The sequence below is a fragment of the Arvicanthis niloticus genome, chromosome 3 (genome assembly GCF_011762505.2).
Source record: "Arvicanthis niloticus isolate mArvNil1 chromosome 3, mArvNil1.pat.X, whole genome shotgun sequence".
NCBI classification, from domain to species: domain Eukaryota; kingdom Metazoa; phylum Chordata; class Mammalia; order Rodentia; family Muridae; genus Arvicanthis; species Arvicanthis niloticus.
The window spans coordinates 22,452,504-22,471,589 of NC_047660.1; the positions used below are offsets into that span (position 1 = coordinate 22,452,504).

Here is a 19,086-nt window from a genome sequence, read left to right on the forward strand (position 1 = left end):
GGAAATGTAACAACCGTGAAATAAGGAAACAGTTGGATTAAGTTGGAATGTTTGTATTGAAAGCTTTGTGAATGCTTACATTCTCAGTTCAGGAGGCAAGCTGATAAACAAAAGCACAGGATCATTCTTTTACTTACAATTATGGCTTTTCTATTGCATCATCAATAACGTGTGTGTGTGTGTGTGTGTGTGTGTGAGAGAGAGAGAGAGAGAGAGAGAGAGAGAGAGAGAGAGAGAGAGAGAGAGAGAGAGAGAGAGAAGAGCACTTGCATATATCACTCAGAGCACAGGTTGAGGAAGTGGACTCTCCTTTTTCCACCATGTGCATCCCTGAGGTTAAAAGCACTATATGCCTTTACCAGCTAAGCCATCTTGCCAACCAGGTCCTGTATTTTCTTTCATTTTCAACCTAGATGTTGGTCTGAAGCAGTACTTAAATATTCATTCAAACACGTCATCCTTTTGCGCTGTAGATAACTTTCTCAAGAATTTTAATCTCAGTTATCAGGGTAGGACAGTGTGAGTCACCTCCGCCTACTCAGGAATGATATATGCAAAGTGACAGTTTATCTTCCTTTAATATAGCTTTGTGTCTTCCTACTTTTATAAACTTTTGCTTTTATGGCATTTTTGTTTACTGTCCTGCCCTTGAACATGTGGATATGAAGAATCTATGAAAACAAGACAAATGAATATCAAGACATGTCTTGTGAAGGATGTTCTCCCCAGGTGGCTCGGGGGAAGACCCTGAGGAATGGAGCTGTTATAAATGTCATATTTTAATAATGCCCCTTTAATTAAAATACAGCATTATTTAAAAATAATGCTGTATAAAACATCAAATAACCATAGGTATGGGTTCAGTTTTGTTAGGTTTTGCAGGAAGTATGGAATATATTTTAAAGACTTAAAACAAAAGGCTTTAAAATTTTTAAACAGGCACATGAGTAAAGGTGTCCATGGAGACCATAAGAGGGCTTTGGAATCTCTGGCTCTGAAGTTACAGGGACCTGTGAAGCCCCTGACGTTAGGGTCGAGAGCTGAAGTTCAGCGCAGCAAAAGGCCTTCAGTGCTGAGACAACGCTCTCACCCCAGAATGTACATTTTCAATCACACGACTGAACATTAAGCCGGACTCTGAACTTCATAAAACTAAACTACTGCTGTGATAGAAGAGCTATGCTTTTTGGGGTTTGTTTACATTGTAGCATTAATAAATCAAATCAATCACATCATATGTGATCCAGCAGCTATGATGTATATTCCTTGTAGATCAATCTGAGTAATCTTTAAAAAAAAATGCCAAATATTCAGGATACATTTTAACTGTGTGATGTCCGTAAGAACAATGTATTCTATTTTGTAATGTGTGTCTGCTTCTTTTGCAAGGCATGTACCTCAGCAGTGACTTTTTGCAAGCTTTTACCAGAATGCACTGCGTCACTAAACTCCTGGACACTTTTGGCAGTAGGTTGCCTTTCTTTGCAGTTTTTACTTCTAAGAACAAAGAATTCTGCTCATTTTCTTTTTTTTCATTTTTTTATTTTATATTTTATTTACATTTCAGATGCCATCCCTTTTCCCCCTTTTCCCTCCCTAGAAAACCCCTATTCCATGTCCCTTTTTCCTTTTTGCTTTCATACAGTTTTTTTTAAGTGTTAGTCAAAGGCTTTATACGTTTGGTAATGCTCAATCAGAAGTGTAACCCAATACCCAACTAAATATATAAACTGTCTTTGACTTGTAGAGACACATGGACATCTGCATCCATGCCCCCCCCTTTCTCTCTCTCATCACCTTGCTTCTCCTCTCCTTCATCTTCTCCTCTCCTTACTCCATCTCTTCCTCTCAGTACTCCTTCCCCCTTAGCTCCTCCTACACATCACCCTTCCTGTTAAAATAACACTTTTCTCTCAAAATACAATTAGAGCATAATTATTCCTATTTGTACCAGTGAGGTGCAAGATAATCCTAATACCCAGTCCATCATTTTGTTGACTAACCAGAACCTCTGCCGTCTCTCCTAACTAAAACACTTAGTTCTAAACCTGGCTTTTTTCTTGGCTTAGAATAAATCTGCTCATTTTCTTATCTTTTTACTGTTACAAGAACATGGTGACATCAGTTCAGTCTTCATAGCAATTTTGCAAGTCTGGAACTAATGGTACACCTTTGTATTCTGAAAGTTCTGAAAATGGCGAATTCAAGATGACATTGCTAATAAAAAGTAAACTGGGTTAAGTCTTGACTTCAAATCTTGGGAATTTTTTTTCCAAGTCTCCTTTCCTTTTTCATAATAACAGTTCTAGGAAACAGCCTAAAAAAGAGACATGATATTAGGAAATCATTTTAGAACATTTCCTAAAACATTAGCTTGAAATTATTGCTCAATTTTTTTTAAAAAAAAGTGAAATAAAACATAATTTATGTAAATGATTGATTGATAGTTGTCACCATACTATTTGTGTGTAAGACATCCCCAAAATTCTCTGGTCCCATCAAAGGTGTAACAGGCACCATATACATCTTGAATAATATTTAATAACCTATTCTTCAAATACTTCTCAACTAAAAGATTCCCAAGTACTACTAGGGAGATTTCCAGGGTGTCCATCCATAGTTGTTGCTTTGTTAAGGTTTACAGATGATTAAAATACATGATCTCAATAAAAGCTGTCTCGTGGTTCTTGGCAGACCATAATGAGATTCAGCTGTTGGTAATTGTTGGCTAGGGAAACCTAAGACTTTCCAGGAAAGGCTTGGGGTTCCTTTGCACATCCCTTCAACAACATGCTTAGTTTCATTGTAAACTGTTTATTCCAGAAGAAGGTTCTTGCTTAGGGAGACTCAGCTGTGTTCATGAAACTGCTTAAGAGAGCATGTCACTATGATGCTATGTGTGACATTTTACCATATGGATTGATTACTGTATGTAAAGCCAACTTTCTGACATGAGAGGAAAGTCATAGTGTACTAGATAACCCTGTGCTCTTAGACTTGCACACATAATTTCTGGGGTATGTGAAGTCATGGAGTGTGTGGTAGATAACCCTGTGTTTTTAGACTTGCACACATTTTCTGGGGTATGTGAAGTATGTTGTCACACATAGTATGCTGGGCTTTTGCATGTTTTTATACTATTACTTCATAAAATTTATAAAGTAATAATAATATTATTTCATTTAGTAGTTGAAATTTTATGGTGGACCCTTCCAAAAGGCATGATGTAACCTTTTGGAAATTGAAATGTCATTCCTCTTTGACAACAATCTGGTACCCCTGTGTATTCCCTGTAGCATTAGAAAGTGGGTTGGTTTTGCTTGACAGTGCAAATTTAGTGAGAGTCCGGTCTGTCTTCCACACGGGGGGAATCAACAGTGAAATTTAGTTTCTGTGACAGCTTCCCAAGCAAAATCGGTGTGTATTAGAAAAACCACAAAAATCACTTAGTCCGTACTGCTGTCAGATGTCCACGGATGTGTCCAGAATTTAGAAGTTGCTGATAAAAGGTGAAATTTTGCTACACAGTCCTTCCTTTTTCTTGATGGAAGTATCTTCTGTAAAAACAATCTTTTTTCGTTTTGTTGGCTCTTTGGTTTCCCTTCCCCTTGAGGCCAGCCCCGCCTCCGCTCGCCTTCGCTCGCCATGTACTCCTGTTTTTTTCCCTTTGCTTTCCAGCTTTGTCAGCTCTCTCTCCATCTTCCCTGTTTCCCTTAAACTTCTTCTCCCTTTTGGTGGTCAGCTGTGTTCCTAGCACCTTACTCTGGCTTCCCACATAGGGGACCAAGCCTCAGAATGAATGCCTTTCTATTTTCCACTTTTGAAAAGCAAAGGGATAAATGCCTAATGATGATTCCATGGTGGAGCCTTGTAGGAGTCTTTCATTTTTTGCAGGGGGAAGGAGGGTCTGTCATAGCTGTTTAAAGGCCTTATCCTCTAACGTCACTGACTTTGTAGATAGGTCTGTGCAGCCCAAAGCTGCAGCACAGACAGTTTTACCTGCAACATTATTATGTGTCCCAGGAGATTAGTAATGGCTTTTGGGATATGATGCCCTGTCAACATTGAAAGCAGATGAAGGGTACAATAAAGATTTTATTGTCTTGATATTGATAAAGTATAATTTTTAAATATATGGCTTTATTTCAACCACTGCATATTAGAGAGAAGCTGCCATATGTCTCTAATGTTTGTGTTTATAAATTTATAAATAATTTTCCAAGGCCCCTAGCGTGTGATCTAAAGGTTTGGTTTATGCTTCCCAGTTATTTTAGAGCACAGGAGAAAGCTGTGTGGTTCTCAGGCATCTGGGAAAAGCTAGGTGTTCTCTGAGACTTTTCTTTGTAGAATTGTAGTCTAACCAGTGAGGCTGAGAGACAACTTTGCCTGATGTTGTACCATGGCTTTTGCAGGAAGTAATTTCCTCAGTTGGGCATTAGATAGTGCCATGCAAATGGTGGGCTGTCAGTCACAACACAGAGAAGCTGGGGCACCTCAATGATGCCTGATGCCCTGGAAGCCACCTCTTTATAAGCTCCATATGCCCCAGTCTCCTGATACCATTTACCAATGCATGTTTCCCTTTCTGTTAGGAACTGTTCCTACATGGATGCAATGCTCCTCACCTCTTTCTCTGTAAAGGTCTGTTTCTACATAAGGTAGAAATAGCCACCATTTCCAAGTTCAGAGTCTCGAATATGTCTAATACATAATGAATCCAGGGTATGTGTAGTCAAAGAGATTGGTACTGTTTAATAATATGTTTAGTGATTTATATTTTGTACTTTGAACCAGTTTTTATTAGGAAAGCAATATTAACCAGGGCTTTCTATGCATGTGTAATATACTGTTACATAAAAACTCACATTATTCTATAAAAACAAAACCCTGATGATGATGCAGAGAATAAACACCTGTCCTAAAAAGAGGAGTGATACTGTCTACAGATTTGCACCAAAGTAGTGAAACTTACAGTGTTTGGGTGTTTGGCTGTTTGTTTCTTAATGTTTGGGATGGTTTATAAAATTGTTTCTCAGCTTTAATGCCTAAAGTGCAAATTGTCGTTAGAATTCCATACAGGAGGCATTGCAGATCCACCGGGCTTTTAGAGCACTAATTCATGTGCTTTTGCAGGCAGTCGTTTTGGGAAGAAGAGGGAAAAGGCATTAAAACATCAACATTTCCCTTTCATTTGATCTCGTGCCACAGCTCATGTGTTTTCTTTCTTTTCATTGTGGCTGAATAAAACGCCCCTCGCACTACTGCCTATTGGATGCTTTGAATAGAGCTATAATTTATATTCAATAATGAAAGTTTTCAAGAACAATGTTTCTTTTAAAACCTTTAAATGCATTTTCATGTTTTCGGGAAGAATAGCAAATGGAAATTTTTCATGAAATGACCAACTTCACATACTTATTGTTCCGATACCGTACGAAAGCAGAAAATAATGATTTGGGGTTTTTAATCTAAGAGAATAATACTAATGTGAGCATTGACCTGGTTAAATTAGGTGTAACAAAATAGTCTGCTGTGGTCGGGTTCTCTCTGTCAAGGCTCTACTCACACACTGAAATAGAACATGGCCCATGTGGTCCCAGAAGTGTGCATTTCATAGATACTTGTTCAACTTAGGAATTAATAGATATGTGTTCATGCCTATTAATAATATACTGAGAATATTAGTGTATTAGACTATAGACTGTTTATTACTAAACTTTTTCAATACCATTTACAGGAATACAAATGAACCTAAACAAAATTATCATTTTAAGTTAAACAATAGACAATTTGAACCTTCTCATATAGGATTTTCTAAAACCTGTTTTCGCTAGTTTAGGTATCATAATTGAGTACAATATCTTAAGAAATGAAATAAGTCAGATAGTGAGGGCTAAAATCCAATAATTTCAGACGATTTAACTTTGGTAACTTGATGAGCAGACCTGGGAGACTGGAGAACGCTGTGTGCCTTCTGACTATGCTGAATGAGCGTGTCCCAGTAGTTCCTGTGCTGGACATGAGTGTAGAAAGGTCATAGCAAGCTTCCCAAGATTGCTGCTGGGCGATATTTTGTTTCTAGATCAGGATCCTGTTGCACAAGGGTAAAATCATTCACCACATTGTAGAACTCCAGAGCTGGAAAGACTATTTCAGTTCATCCAAGGGAACTCTCCTTCCTTCATAACAAGACCCCAAAACAGACTGCTAGTGCAAGACCAACTCAGAACAACAGAAGGAAAGCTGTAATTAAATAAGTTCTGTTTGCACAGTTCTGAGATGGTGTTTTACACCCCGAGCTTGTCTTTTGAAAGATTCTCCAGGAATTTAGTGATTATTTTTAAAAACCTGTGACCTCTTGAATGAACCAGCGAATTCACCTTAAGAAGTTGTATATTTGCCCTTCCAATGAAAAGGAAACGGATTCATGTTAAATGATACCCTTTTTCTCTAACGTATTTTGCACTTTTAGCTGTCATCATTGTCGTCATTAAAGAAAAATTTGTTGAATATCTGAGTGAAAGAACTAATGTTCCCCTGCAATAAGAGAAAAATTAATACACCTTCAAATTAGTTATGTATCTATTGAAATGTATCATCGATAATGATAAATCTGTTCCATTTTCTCCTTGCAGTCTCCAAACGTCCACAACTACCCCGATATGGAAGCTGTTCCCCTCTTGCTAAATAATGTGAAAGGGGAGCCCCCAGAGGACTCATTGCCTGTAGATCACTTCCAGACACAAACTGAGCCAGTGGACTTGTCAATCAACAAAGCCAGGACCTCCCCTACCGCAGCTTCATCCTCCCCAGTCTCCATGACAGCGTCTGCCTCCTCACCTTCTTCAACTTCAACCTCTTCATCATCTTCTAGTCGTCCAGCCTCATCCCCCACTGTTATAACATCAGTATCTTCAGCATCGTCGTCGTCAACAGTGTTATCTCCAGGACCCCTTGTTGCCTCTGCGTCTGGCGTGGGCGGCCAGCAGTTTTTGCACATCATCCATCCTGTCCCACCTTCCAGTCCCATGAACTTACAGTCTAACAAACTCAGTCATGTTCATCGAATCCCTGTGGTGGTACAGTCAGTGCCAGTTGTCTACACAGCTGTACGGTCACCTGGAAATGTGAACAACACTATTGTTGTACCTCTCCTGGAGGATGGGAGGAGCCATGGCAAAGGTAAGAGGCATGAAATCTTGATGTTTTTCAACACTAGAGAAAACCATGTATTTTTTTTTAATGACTGGGACCTAGATTGTGTGCAGACACTATGTTCAAAGAAGTTCTATGTAGAACTTTGTAGACCATATGATAGTCCATACTGAGTAGAACACTGGTTGGAGCAGCCACATTTGTATGGACAGTTCCCTTAGCTGGGCTAATTCCATATATCTATTTACTGAGTCATTTTGTATCAGACTTTTGACATCGTAATTTACAGAGTTACGCTTCCTTTAAATGGTAATGTGGGCTAGGTAGCTTGCATACAGCAGAATTATGTGCGAAATGGAAGTATATAAATCTCTTATAGACATCAGTCATTGTAAGTTCTTTCAGGTAAATAAGGAGTTTTTTTTTCTTTGTAGTTGTTCAAACTTGAACGTTTTAGATGGCAGTAATATAAAATACCATGACAACGGACAGCCTGGGATATATACATCTATTTCTGAGTGTATTTTTCAAATAATTTGATATTAAAATGATCCAGCCATGCGTGGTGGAATCTTTCTTTAATCATAGCACTTGAGAGGCAGAGGCAGGTGGACCTCTAAGCATTTGAGGCCAGCCAGGTCTATATAGAGAGTTCCACGTCAGCCAAGGTATATATAATGACTACTCTATACATGGCGAAGATGCATCATGACCAAGACAACTTACAAAGAAAGCCATTTGGTTAGGGTTAGGGGCGTGCTCTCAGCTTCCTAGGGTTAGTTAATGAACATAATAGCAGGAAGCATGCAGAAGTAGCTGAGGGCTTTACATCCTGACCCACAGGCAGCAGAAAGACAGGAGGACCGACATAGACTTTTGAAACCTCAAAGCCCAAGCTCAGCAGCAGTCCTCCACCAACAAGCCACGCCTACTTCAGCAAGGCCACACCTCTAATCCTCCTCATTCTGCACAAGAGTTCAGCTTCCTGATGAATATGCATTCGGATAGAGGAGTCTATGGAGACCATTCTCTTTCAGACCAGTACAACTTGTCACAAAGATAGATGTTTATCTTTAAACTTTCATATAGGCTTGGTTTTTAGTCACATTCCAGTTCAGTCACTAGTGTTAAATAGCAGGGTGAGTTATAATAGAAATATTTCAACATATAATATCAATGTTCCCTGTAAGTTTTAAGAGTTAAGAAGATACTTTGTGAAATGCTCAGGTTACAATATCTAGTTATTTTATTCATTGTGATAGCTATGCAGCTGTATATGGAATTATCCTCTATATATAAGCAATTGATTTTTGCAGAATTTTAATAGAAGAAGTTCTAACTCTGTGCCTTAGACTGTGCCTTTTTCTTTCCTACATACAAACCTAAACCACCTTTCTCTGAAAATATAAAATCCCATAGTATTGACTTATTCCCTGTGAAACTGAGTGCGTATTTGTGTATTTTGTCTTCAGAGACCAAACACAATGCTAGGATCAGATTTGCCCAATATTGCTTTTTGCTTTGACACTATGTTACTACTGAGGCCCATGATTAAAACATGATCAATGGATGCATAAACCTCTGTCTGCTCATAAAATACGAGGAAGCATGGTTGTTTTGCTTCTGGTAAAAGGTAGGATTCAATATTGAGAGATGATATATTATTGAAAACTTGGCAGAATGTTTATAAACATCTATATAGAGCTGTGTGTTTACCACTGGAAGTTATTATTTTATCAATATTAAATTTCTTCCTAGCACTCAAATAAGTTTCACCTTCCCTCTTTAACAAAGTTAAAAATCTCCTGATTCAGGAGTTTCAGTTTTCAAGCTTGACAAGTAGACAGACATTCATTGCTTTATCCAACAATCCCTGTTGCTCTGGCCCACGTGACTTGGGGGCTGGCACCCTGCATAAGGATATGGAGAGAATGAAGAGAAAGCCAAAGGCACCCATACACATATATTAAAACTGGGATCAAGTTGGGCTTTTCTACTGCTACCAACGTAGGCCTCAGCATATTTATTAGATACGATCCAGGGGAGGGGTGAGCTAGGCTCAGTAGTCTCTGTGAGTGGGCAGGTTCGGCTTATAGTCATCTGGGAGGAGGAAGCCACAGTTGCTGGTCTGTACACACTCATCAATTGTTCATAAACACTCAGCCTCAGACTCCCTGAGGAAAGCTTTGTCATTCATCTTGAGTCAAACCCATATGGGTAACAGTTTAGCCAATTTCCCATGAGTCATTTAGCCTTAATGTCTGTGATGTGGACATGCCTGTGTCAACGTACACATTCACTAACTCAAGGGGCTTCCTCTGCTCCTTACACTGTGGGTTACCTGGAACATGAAACTGGTCTGAGGAACACTGGATTGAAAATGTTGAGAGAAATGGGATTATGGTGCTTTTTAATGGATGTTTCTCATGGTGCACCTTTTGGTATTGCACATATCTCTGAATAAGATGAAATAAGTCTCTTTGAATAACAATTATGAAACTGGGAGCTAAATTAGACATTTGTTTTACTTATTATCCAGATGTATAATTATAATTTTTTTAAAAAGTTAGCATTTAACAAGTAGTAAAGCACATCACTATATATTGTATATGTGTTTATATATGTGTCTGTATGTTTATGGTGGACACCAGTGTCTCTGTGGTATCATAATCCTATATGTGGGCCCATGTCTGCAGTGCCACATAAGGGAAACATCACTTTCTTTGTGAAAATGAAGATGTAATTTTCTCCAAAATATATATTGCAGGATCCCTTTAAGAGTCACACTGTCATTTGTTTTCTCTGTGAGTTATTTGTTAGCTTTATGTAGTATGTCTTAATTCATAATTTTTATGTCATGAGTAAAAATCATAAGCCTAATGAACTGTCTTATAGTTTTTAAGATCCCAAATATATGAGGTAAAATCCTGCTTTTCTTATTTATGACTTTAGAAAGTCATCCTCTTAATTCTAATTTCCATCAGTCAAACAAATGGGGTTAGTAACATGATCTATCGTAGGACAGAAGACCATAGTAAAGATGCCTAGTGTTGACCCAGTGTTAGTAAATGTCTGCATTTTTTTTTTATCATTCTTACTTTTCTCCTAAATATTATGAGAAAGACTTAACACTTCTCTTTCCTCCTCTCATACAACAAAGTTCCTGGTGACAGTGGCACAGAGGACAGAACTTATTGAATTAAAAGTCAACCCAAGTAGTTGCTATGGTACTTCTCAAAGGTGCTAACACAGCGATGATAAGGGATGAGAAATTAGTATGAGACATTGTATGGAAACATCCCATTTTAAAATTTTTATTACTTCATATTAAGTTTTTATAATCACCATATTCTACAAATATTGCTATAGCATTTTATAACCTTTTATTGTTTAACTGATTAACTAGAGCACAGTAAAAGTGTCAAGTAGAAAAGTTTGCCTACCTCAGAATGAGCAAAAAAAGGGCATTTAGGTAATTCTTTAAATCTTTATTTTGCTCACATGCAGTGGGGTACTGCCCCAGCCCTGAAATGGTTGGATAACAAAGGGGGTTCCTTTTAACCTTCTCACTTAGGACTTGCATACTTGGTGTTAATGAGAAAGGGAAGAGAATTTGCTTCCCAAACTGATGGAAGGAGTAAGATATCGCTCATTTAAATTAGGTGAATTTGCTAGCTAGTTTCTTTTGACATTGGTAGAACATATACAGTTCATGAAAGAGAAACAGGTGACACTACAGATAACATGACACAAAAGTGCTGAGAATGCACATGTCCACATCCAAACTCTCATATCACATGGATTGAGTTGTTTGTTCATCCAAGTGTCGGCTAAGCATCTGTCACCAGCAGGCATTAATGCCTGTGTTAAACAAAGCTGACACTGTTTCTCTTTCACACTGCTTCCTGGTCTATCCATCCTGAAGTCCTTGGACCACATGCAACTGAAAGCAGCTAGAAATGCAACCCAATACAACATTGGAAACATACGTTGTTTGTAATTTCTTTGTAACTAAAATGCATATTCTTGAGCATGAATTTTTATAGCAGACATCAAAAGTCTGGATATGCCTGCAACTCTGATGAAGAATATGAAATTAAAGAAACAAATACTTGTTAATTTTGGTTAGAGTTGAACTACAATTTATAAAATGTCATTGAGTGACTTGTCTTATAAGAAAAGAATTAGAAGTAAAAAAATTGAATTTGACAAGAAGTATTGTCATATAGGATGGTTATCTATGGAAGGAAAAAAATGTCTGTATTGTAATTCTCCATAAAAGGATGGAGGTCAGAGATTGAAGAAAGGAGGAGATGAAGTTCTCCCCAAGAATGCTTCAATTACAGCAAAAAGACATGGAAATATTTTCTGAGGGAGCTAGAGCCTCAACTCCTTCAAGTGGAAAGTACATTGACCTCGAGGAGTGAAAGGTGTTGCCTAGCCCTGAGTATGCAGGAATCACAGTGGAACATGGAATGCATGGTGTAACAGGAAGAAAGCTGGGAAACGTTCTGAGAGCTACAGTAAATGAACATGACCCTCACAGGCTTGTCTTGAATCTAAACAGTAACTCCGAAATTTCAGTCAAGCCTATAAAAAGATTGGAAGGCCCAGGTGAGAGCCACCTGTGTGGTGAGGAACAGAGAGGACTGTTGCTTGTCGCGGACAACCAGTGGACAGTGGTACTGATGTGCACAGAAGGGCCATTGGGGCCAGAGGGAAGGTAGTTAGGACCTTAAATCTTGGTGTGGCTTTTGTTCTTAATGGGATAAGAAGCCATTAGAAGTGGACATTTGTGCAGAAGTAAGTCATGGTGTTCAGTGCTATGCAAGCGTCATGCAGTCACTGCATGCAGTAGAGAATACTGTGTAGGAATGAAAATGGTGGACTAGCTACAGACAATGGCCATATGGAAAGGAAGCTGTTCTGAGGAAAGATGGGAAGGAGGGGCAGCCTCTACTCCTGTGGCTGAGCTACTGAGCAAGTGATACTATCACTCCTATGATGGGAGTAGTAGGGTATGCTATATTCAGCATTAGATGCCTGCTCTATGTTTAACCAGAAAGTTTAACATGTTACTTGAGCAAGTGAGCCTGGGGCCATAAAAGAGGAGACAGTTTGGAAAAAAAATTCATTTAGGATTGATTAGGATAGAGCTAGTATTTGTTGATCAATAATGACTGCCATGGATCACCTTGGATGAAAGCCAGAACAGAACACAGGCAGGATAGACCAACAAAGTATCCAAACTTTTGTTTTAGGCACATTGCGTGTATGTATGAGTGCCTACCTGTTGTGCTCATGCATATGAGTGTGGGGACCCAAAGTTGGTGTGAAATATCTTTCTTGATTATTCTTCATTTTATTTATTAAGGCAGGGTCTTTTCATTAAACACAAAACTAACAGATACTAACTAGTTGAAATAGCCAAGTCGACACTGGGGTCTCTGCCTTTACCTCTCAACCATGCCTATTGGCTTTTATGTGGATGGCTTCTGAGGATCCAAACTCTGCTCTTCACACTTGCACAAGTGCTTTTCCCCAGAGCCATTGTCAAGTTCCTATCCAAGCTTTTCACATTGTGACATAGCATTGTAATCTACCAATGTGTTGGGTCCCATACATAACTCCTCTGGGTGCAAGCCGAACACACTTCAGAGGTTAGAAAGAGACACCTGAGGAGTCAGAAGGGGAAGAGAGATCCAGCACTGTTAATCTGCTAGAGAGCTTTGTGCAAGAACATAAAGACAGGAAGGACAGTGTGACAAAAGAGGATCTTTAAAGGGATGGCTTTTCAGCTACTAGTAAATGATGCTCAGGGTCTCCGTGAAAGGAGAGCCCAGAGCTGCGGGGTACGGTGGGAGTGCTCCTGGATGACAGTGGGAAATATCTTCATGGAGTGGGACAACAAAGACTTGAAATCATCGGTTCTTGTTCACATGGGGAGTGAGGAAATCGAGACTCAATCTAGTGAGTGTTTTCCTGAAGAGCTGTGGAGATGGGCAACAATACTTAGGAAGGCATTTCCATTCTCCACAAGGAGACTTACAAAGAAGGAAGAGAATAGCATATCTGTGTGCTCTGAAGAAGAATCCAGGAGAGAGTTGAAAACAGATAACTGTGGTTAATTACATAGAAGGGAGAATTGTAAGAACCAGATCTCCAGTTGCACATGGGGGCTTCTATTATTTTGTGGAGTAACCTGTATTTTATAGTAATTAATTTGTATTCTAGCACCACTTTGTTGTATTGGCAGAACTGTTAGGACAGAGATGCATAAAAGAAAAATGAGAGGAAATGTGAAAGCAGACTATAATGATCTGTGATTGACAAGTAAAAGTATAACAATAAGTGTTATGGAAAATACAGGTTTCACTGATAATTGTTACTATAAAGACCCAAAAACAGTGACCTGGGGTTGTCAAGGCAAAGCAAACAAACATTAAATAAACTACAGGCTCTATTGAGAATTGTGAAAATGATACTAGAACTAGAATATAAATAAAGATCAAATATTTTCTTCACTACCTTTTGGAGTGCACATAGTATGTCAAAGTAGACAGTAAACCCTGAATTACTTATTCTAGTTTCCTAAAGGTATGTTCAACATTTTAATATTAATAGATACTACATTTTAGAATTCGAGATAATTAAAGGGCAATGCCACAACCAGTTTCAGAAAATCAATCTAAGGCTTTAAAGAACACAGACTTTTCTCCAACATCCAGTATCTCAATAGGTCCTTTCTCCTTAGAAGAGGAATGGGTCACCTTAATGCCCAAGAATAAGACCAGAGTGCAATTGACCAGAGCCTTTGGAACTAACAGAACCTGAAGTGATCTGGTGCAGGTGGGGGTTGGGCTGGGCAGTGTGTCACTGTTACACACTTTTCTTTCCTAATTTCTTTCTCTTCCTTATTATCTGACACAGATTGTCTTTTTCCCTTTATCCCCTCCCAGAACTTAGTAGTCTATATAATGATGATGAAGTAGCTTATCTAGAGGGAAGGATTCCAGCTTCATTTTTTTTGCAGCCCATAAAAACCAACATCAGAATTTATACTAGAATTATACAAAACATTTTTATTTCATGAAGGCTTTTTGTTAAACTACTGTGATGTTTGAAAATGTAACTTACCTTGGGTCGTAAGTACATTATGATTTCTGTAGGTAACAAGCTGCTGGAGAACCACAGGGTTCCTCATGCCAGGCTGTGGGTAGTTGGCTGGGAAGGCTCTGGGTTCCTCCAGCTGGAAGTTAGGTCCAGCTGCTCACTAAAGGCCTCTTCATGGCTCCAACATGAAACTCCACAGTTTCTCAGTTCCTCACAGAGCAGCCCCAACACACGAGGAAGTCCATGGGTTTTTACAGGCTTTAATGTCATGGTGGATGTAGATGGATCTGGATGCACCCCTCCCCAAAACCCAGGGCAGTCCTGAGTTAAATAGGTAGGGGAAGAGGGGGGAGGGGCTGGGGAGGAATGCTTAATTGGCTCCACCCTCTGGCCTTCAGGTACCTCATTAGTATGTAAATCTCTCTAGGGCCTGCGGCCTGTTTATCACACCCTCCACCTGTGAACATGACTGAAGGGTGAAGGTTGAATGGAGATTAGAACTCCTGTCAGGCCCGACAGATTACAAAAAGTGATCAGATCCTTGAAAACAAAATATATTTTCCTATGACACCTAACTAAAGCAAGTCAATTCTGCTAGTAAGAAACTAAGTGAGTTTGGATGCACAGTTTCTTTGATCATTCTATTTAGATGTAGACACACTGAAGAAACCTCCCCCACCCCAAAATACTGCTTATGTTCATAGACCGCATTCAGGACTTTCCCAGACAAATTTGTGATCTCCCTGCTCCCGTTTTTCTTCCTGCAAGCTTTTGCTTTACAGGAAGAATCCACAAGTGTATTTTTAGTCTTCTGCCATTTGTATTTGTGAAAGGAAATATGGTCATCCCAGCGATGGCTGCAAAGCTTGTTGGAAGAGCTGACACTCGCTGCCAGCACAGGCACACTGAGTTCTCACCATTTCACTTTCATGGTTTAGTTATATATACTTTTTCCTGTTGTCAGCCAACCATCTGTTGACACTGATTCCTTGTTTCAGGTCGTAATTCTTGTCATATGCTTGCTTCTTCTGTCCACCTTACACATGACTGTGGTCTTTTAGTTCACTATTCAGTGGAACCCTGGTGTCATCTGTCCATAGGACCAGAATAGTCCCAGGCAGCTGACCTGTGTACAATTGTCTTGGCTTCTGAGTGACGGTTACAGCCTCTACATTTGGTAAATGTCTTCTACTTATCCTGATTATATTAAGTCACTAATAGGTGACAGACTTATATGTTAATTGTGAATGAGATTGATATGAATAGACTGAGTAGCTCTGTCCTTCGGCTTACATTTTAATGTTCTTAATTAGAAGATGTGACTAGAGTCTTTCTATTCTTTGGTTTATTATTCTTAAACAGAGACTTTGACAAGGCTGGATTGTTACACTATCACCAGTGTCAATCAAAGGGAGGACTTATTAAGATGTGAGAGAAAGTCAGGGAGTCAGTGTCCATGAAAATTTTAACTAGGAGTTTGGAATGCTTTATTTTCTCTGGATAAATTGCTGGTTTACTGCTCTTTTTAACCTGAATCTCAACCCTGAATAGAAACTTAACTATTTTTTAACTTCGGGATATGCATAGAAGGTTGAATGGATACCATTAAAAAGTTAGCATTTTGTGCTCTTATTTATCTGAAGTTTCTCCGGTCTGTCATGTGCACTGCTATATCTTGCACAGGCTGACTTAGTTCTGAGAGTCAATGATAAGTGGCTTTAAAGGACACATATGCTGTCTGTATGACTTTTAAAGATTAGCAGAAGGAAACCTCCGGGTAAGTAGTGGACATGTTCTATAATGCCAGCGCAGGACTTTGATTGGCTTCCCAGTGTTCTGAGTTAATTCAACAATCCAAGCACAGAAACAAAGGCAAGATAGAAAGTAAGCAGCAATTCCTGGGGCAGTCTGCTTGTAGAGAGAGGTGAGTGTTGCTAAGGGACTGAAGAGGGATACAAATGTATTACCTAAAGTAGCTCAAGCTGGAGATTGTCAAAATAGACTCTGGATTCATTCTGTTATAGCAGGTTATTAAGGCTGTTGAGAATAACACCCTCACATGCCCCAGTCCTCTGCCCAGGACAAGTTTCTCTCATGATAAAGGGTTCTAATTCATGTGTAAATAGATTTCTGCCTAGAATGTTGCATTATAGTACTAGAGGACTCAGATGGACTCTTTATTTGCTCTCACCTGATGAGTTTTCTCTGGCATTTAGAATAGAGACTAGTAGGCGCTCAATTTTTATTTTCCCCCACTTAAGATAATATTTCTAAACATAATCTGCTGATTTAACGTAGCACTGGTAGTGCTATGCGCTAGAAGAATCCCATTTCCACATCAGATGTAGTTATATAGAGAACTATTTTGATATTTGGGCATCGGTATTCATTGCAAGAAATGTATACTTATTGGGCAAATAGACATATGCTTAGCAAATAATTTACTCAGTGACACATAAGGGCTTGTATGGACAAATCTGAGAAGGGAGACTATACTATTCAGGAGATGAAGTTGCTCCAAGAGTCACCGGAAATGATGTTTTAAATTGGCTTCTTAATAATTTACAACTCTTTGGCTGTGCATTTTGCTCTTCTCCTTTTCTCTTTCCCTCAGTAATCCTTTTTCTTTTCCAAGCTATATTACGATTGTCTAAGCTCTTTCATTATGTTTCCTATTCTTAATGGGAAATTGACTAAGTGATATTTTAATTGTATTCTTTAGAATAAACTGCAGTTGGTGCCAGTCTATCTGTTAGTGAAGGGAATGGTAGTCATTTACTAAGCAATGATCATATACTTGATTCTTTCTCCGGGCACCTTTATGTGGGGTGAATGTTATTTTGATCAATGGCCAATTATGATTTTTATAATCAGATGGCTTCATCTTCTTTTAATCTCCTAAATATTAGCTCATATATTAAATAAATGTTTTATATGCCACTCACTCATACCTCACCAACATCCTTCACTACCAGCAAGGAAAGTTAATTTAAAAAGAAACAAAATTCTAAAATGCCACTTTACAATATGTCAAAACAGAATTGTTCACATTGTGAGCATTTCCTGCTGGGGAAACTTGAAATATACTGAAAATTAGAAATGTTGAAGAAGTAAAAGTAAATCTGAGAACATCACCCAAATAAATAATTCATGAAATGTGTTGATTAACCTATTTACATACATATGCATGTGGTATAGGGACATCAGCTTGCAAGTGTGCTTGTGTGTGCTTGTGTGTGCATGTGTGAGTGTGTGCATGTGTGTGTGTGTGTGTGTGTGTGATCTTGTGCATGCGCTGAGTCAGGTTGAAATGGTCACAATGGTAGGCCTCTTACTATGGTGCTAGAGTTTGAAAAAGATTCCTTGGGAAGTTTTTTCTAATTTCCCTTTGTCTTAATTGCCTTTACCTTCATCTCTTCATTACTATTGTATCCATTTGGGATTGAGTGTTGGAGTGGGACTGTAGTAGAAATTATTAAACTTCTACTGCATGGCTTCTACCCCACCTTTGATTATTCAGTTCCTGGAAGAAAGACACACTCACAGCCTTTATATTTACGATATCCCTTAAGCAGCAAAATAGCTGGGCAGCTGCCTCCCCTCCATGCTGTTACACTCTACAGCATATCAATAACCCCAAGTTATCACTTATTATTTTCTGTGTTCCATCTGGGCCGCTTCACTCCAATTGGGCAGCCCTCAGGGCTATGTTTTTAATGGCTCAGCTAACCCATGGTGTCTTTTCCTTTATCCTTTCCTGCATGTTCTTTTATTCTATGGTGGCTTCTTTCTCCCCCTTCCCTCCTCCTTGTCCTCTCTATCCCAAACCCGCAAAACTTCCTTCAAAGAAAATGAAGACATCCCAGAGATGCTAGCCATTTCTGCTCAAAGACACACTGCCTTTCCTCTCAAAATTACTGTCCCTTGATAATTTGTTTACTTTAAAGAAAATACAATGTTTATTTATGAAAAGTATAATGGGGACTGTTTCCCCTTCTGATATTCAAAATCCACCCTACAAAGCTAATTTTTTAAAAGGATGGTGTTTTTCTAAATAAAATGTTTTTTGAATATGTTTCATTAAGAATCTGATTGTGTGGACATTCGACCTGTGAATACTCTGGATCTGTACCCAAAGAACAGGAAATATGCATGGTACTTTGGCCTTGTCTACTGATCAGAGTCATACAACACCATACATTATGGTGTTAATACACAGTAATTTATGAATTTCTTTGTCAATAGAATCAGAAGGACAGAACATCTAATTCTTAGGAAACACAAGCAAATTAAAAAACATATAATATAATAAAAGAAAAATTTTAAAGAAAAAGAATTTAGAAGAGACATAGGCAGAATTAACTAAGATTTAAAATGTACTAATTTCTGCATTTAAAATTTTTCTTTCAGTATAATAGTTTCAGATGTCTTAAAACAAGGGCTAGATTAATACAGTCATTGTTAAACTATCTTCTAGAAGATCACCAAATCCCCACAACTTAAATTGTCTTTGCAGTCCCATTCAGTCTTCTGCACAAGAGTTATCAGTACATGGCACAGGGGTCCCGTTTTGCTTTCCTGCAGAGTTGATGACACTTAGCAAACAGCATCCAAATTCCTCAAGTATCATCCTGACTCTGCTGCAGCCTCTGATTTTTCCTTCTTGTCTGCCTGCTCTGCCTGGCCAAAAGGCAATTGCAATTACACCAATTACACCAATTACACCAATTACATGTGGCTTCATCTATCTCTTTAGTTACAAAAGGAGGGGAGAAGATCAGTGAGCAAATGGCCAGAAGAAGCAGCAGTTTATCTGGG

At 38.7% G+C, this 19,086-nt stretch overlaps 1 protein-coding gene across 35 annotated transcripts in view; it reads left to right on the plus strand.

Moving 5' to 3' along the window:
• Klf12 (KLF transcription factor 12) overlaps window positions 1–19,086 on the plus strand; it is a 401,439-nt gene that overhangs the window by 244,465 nt on the left and 137,888 nt on the right. For all 35 annotated transcript variants that reach the window (XM_076930666.1, XM_076930661.1, XM_076930662.1 and 32 more), the window contains one exon: window positions 6,636–7,182. In XM_076930666.1, coding sequence (XP_076786781.1) covers window positions 6,636–7,182 — 547 coding nt within the window. The remainder of the gene's footprint in view (window positions 1–6,635; window positions 7,183–19,086) is intronic.